Genomic DNA, 3,013 nt, shown 5'->3' with positions numbered 1-3,013 from the left:
TTGAACAATGTATTTATGTATTCATCCCATATGCAGTATTGCCGATTAACAAACTTGTGTTTTGACAACAATACCAGGACTGTTGCATTTTTCCATCTTTTAAAAGAAATATTGTGACCTTTCCTTTTTAAATTATCTTTTCCTCATAATTTAAAAAATATTTTAAAAAGTAAATACATAACATTACCACAAAAAGTTTCATGGATTAAATTTACACTTTTTTCATGCCCTTAAAGGTTAGTTTCAGATCCACATCAAATTATTTCCCAGATGTTTCTTTGGAACACAGGCTGGGACAGGCATTGTCCCTGCCCTTCTCCAGGGTGTGAGAGCACTGAACCGCAGGCTCTAGGGCTGCTCACACCAGAGGAACTGAACTGGAGTTATTGGAACACTGGCAAATATCAGTGCAGACCCTTAACAGACACTTTAGCGGAACAAAAACCTTTGTGCTTGGTTTCAGCTGAACCCAGAAGTATCCCAGAGCAAGCATCTTGAAGTGGCTATGATTTGTTTCTTTTTCCCTTCTTTTATTCACAGTTGTGCTGATTTCCTGGAATGAAATACAAACAGTCTGAAGCACAGCAAGAACAAAGCTTGCAGCCTCAGTGCCCTGGGAGAGACGCCTGCCTTGCCACACACTGTTTGGGGCTGTGGTTTCCCCCCCAGTAGCCTGGAGAGAGGCAGGGGAACACGATGTCAAGGGGCTCACACCCTCTCCTCCAAATCCAGGCAAAGCAACACCTCTCCATGAAGCTGCAAGTCCTGTCCTTGGGTTTCCCCTTGGCTCTCTGGGTTGCTCTGTATCCTGGCGGCAGCGGAGGGGATGGGGAGAGCTGGAAAAGCAGATCCTGCACAGATCCGGAGGGGAGCACAGTGCTCCTTGTCCCCTTCCTGGGTCCCTAAGAGAGGGGGAAGGGGCCAAGCCTGAACAAGCAGGAGCCTTGTACCCTCTTGTCCTGGCTATTCCCATCAGGGCAGGTATGAAATAGGACATACGCTGCCTGATCCTTGTGCCCTCACTGGAGCCCAGGGAGCAGTGACCGCAGCCGGGCTGGCATCATTTACAATGCCACACAGCAGTGAGAGAGCAGCCCAGCTCCCTCCCCTGCCACAAACACACACACAGGGGCAGGATAGCTGCTGGCCCCTTGCTGCTTGCACCTCCAGGTTGCGGGGGACACAACTGAGGCCTCCCAACCTCACTCCACCGCCTCTCCTCCCTATGGTACCCTGGACATCCTGCATCCTCACCGCATGGAGTCCCATCACCCTCCTCAATTTCTCTTCCCCAGAACAGGTAAAAGCACTAAAAAGCATCCCATAGAGACACCCCAATCCCCAGTGCACCACCACTGCCTCCTCCTACTCCTGTTCTCCAGTCTGGGGGACATTTTCAAGACAACAATTTCCATCAACAAGCTTCCGAGAGCAGACACAATCCCAAAAGAGCATCTCTCACACAGAAGCCCTCCTTTACCCATCCCTCCTCCCCTTGTCCCAAGGCCACATCTTGCACAGATCCCGCAGTCCCACACCCCAGACCCCCCTGCCCATCTCAGCAGCATTGCTCTGTGGAGCTAGCAGGCAGCAGGTCATAGCGGCTGCTGTACATCACCACCCCAGGGGGGTAGTAGGCCACCTCCAGCTGGACAGTTGCAGCAGGGGAAGAAGCAGTGACGGGGTGGACGGGCACCAAGGCGTGCAGGGCCTGCTCCTCCTGCTCGGGCTTGGTGGTGTCGGTGAAAGGGCGCATGGTGGTGAGGGAAGGTGAGGTGATCCTCCAGAGGAGGCTCTTCAGTGCCTTGCGAAACTCCCTGCGCATGAGGCAGTAGAGGATGGGATTGAGGCAGCTGTTGGAGTGTGCCAGGCACACGCTGATGGGGAAGAGGTACACTTGGGAGAGGAAGTACTCGTTACTGAAGTGCACCACGTTGAGTTTGATGAGGATGCCCCACATTGTGAGTGCTTGGTTAGGCAGCCAGCACAAGAAGAAAGACAGCACTACGATGGACACTGACTTAGTCACTTTGGAGCGGCGCTTAGTGCTGGGACCGCTGCAGGTGCTGCCTACATGCTTGTCACTGATGAAGCGCACCAGGAGCAAGTAGCAGAGACTGATGATGACCAGCGGCACCACAAAGCCCAGCAGCACCTTCTGGATGTGGTACAGACCCAGCCAGAACTGGGCATTGTTGCCTCGGCCCTCGGGAAACTTGACAAGGCAGAGCACGTCATCAAAGACCGTGGCAGTGGTGGAAAAAATGGCATGAGGCAGGGAAGCCAGGATAGCTGACAGCCAGATGAGTGCACAGAGCCACTTGGCAGAGCAGCAGCCACCCAGGGGGTCACCTCGCCGCTGATTCTTCAAGGCTGAAGCCACAGAGCGGTATCGAGCCACACTCATGGCAGTGAGAAAGAAGACACTGGCATACATATTCATGGCTGTCACATAGGAGACAATCTTACACATTGCCTTGCCGAAGAGCCAGTTGAAGTCCAGCGCATTCTCCACTGCCCAGAACGGCAAGGTCAGCACAAACTGGAAGTCAGTCACTGCCAGGCTGGTCACAAAGAGGTTGATGGAGGACTTTCTCCAGCCTTGCTTGTTTTTCATCAGGTAGAGCACCAGCAGGTTGCCCACCAGTCCCAGGGCGCACACCACGGAGTACACCAGGGAGATGAGAATGCGCACCACATCGGAGCTGTCCCCCTGCATCCCATCAGCTCGCTCCAGGTTGATGTTCTTAAAGAGCTGCAGGAAGGACACGTTGCTCCTGTTGCCCATCTGGGCGCCCTCCGGGAAACCCAGCGGCGCGCCCCAGGACTCCCAGTCCGCTTCTTCCTTCATGCCGGCGGCTGGCGAGCAGGCACCGCGCTCGCAAGACTCGCCCATCCCATTCTACGTGGGGCGGCGGGTCCGCAGGAGCCTTTCCCCAGACCCCTGAGCAGCAGCGGCGGCGGGCAGCCTTTTCGGCGGGCGGGCGGAGGGACGGGGACGGGGACAGGGACA

The 3,013-nt window shown here is 54.7% G+C and overlaps 1 protein-coding gene across 1 annotated transcript; it reads right to left on the bottom strand.

Annotated features, from left to right (window-relative positions):
• Positions 1-1,558: 1,558 nt before the first annotated feature.
• LOC104079788 (relaxin-3 receptor 1-like) lies at positions 1,559-2,918 on the bottom strand. The gene has a single exon (XM_009581940.1). The coding sequence runs from the start codon at positions 2,894-2,896 to the stop codon at positions 1,559-1,561; it is 1,338 nt and encodes a 445-aa protein (XP_009580235.1). The 5' UTR covers positions 2,897-2,918.
• Between the last annotated feature and the right edge of the window lie 95 nt (positions 2,919-3,013).

This window comes from Fulmarus glacialis, unplaced genomic scaffold, assembly GCF_000690835.1.
Source record: "Fulmarus glacialis isolate BGI_N327 unplaced genomic scaffold, ASM69083v1 scaffold9517, whole genome shotgun sequence".
In the NCBI taxonomy this organism is placed as follows: Eukaryota; Metazoa; Chordata; class Aves; order Procellariiformes; family Procellariidae; genus Fulmarus; species Fulmarus glacialis.
This window is presented reverse-complemented; position numbering and strand designations above follow the sequence as displayed.

Excerpts from the sequence above, each read along its gene's own strand:
- LOC104079788 (XM_009581940.1), bottom strand. The coding sequence starts at position 2,896 with ATGGGCGAGTCTTGCGAGCGCGGTGCCTGCTCGCCAGCCGCCGGCATG.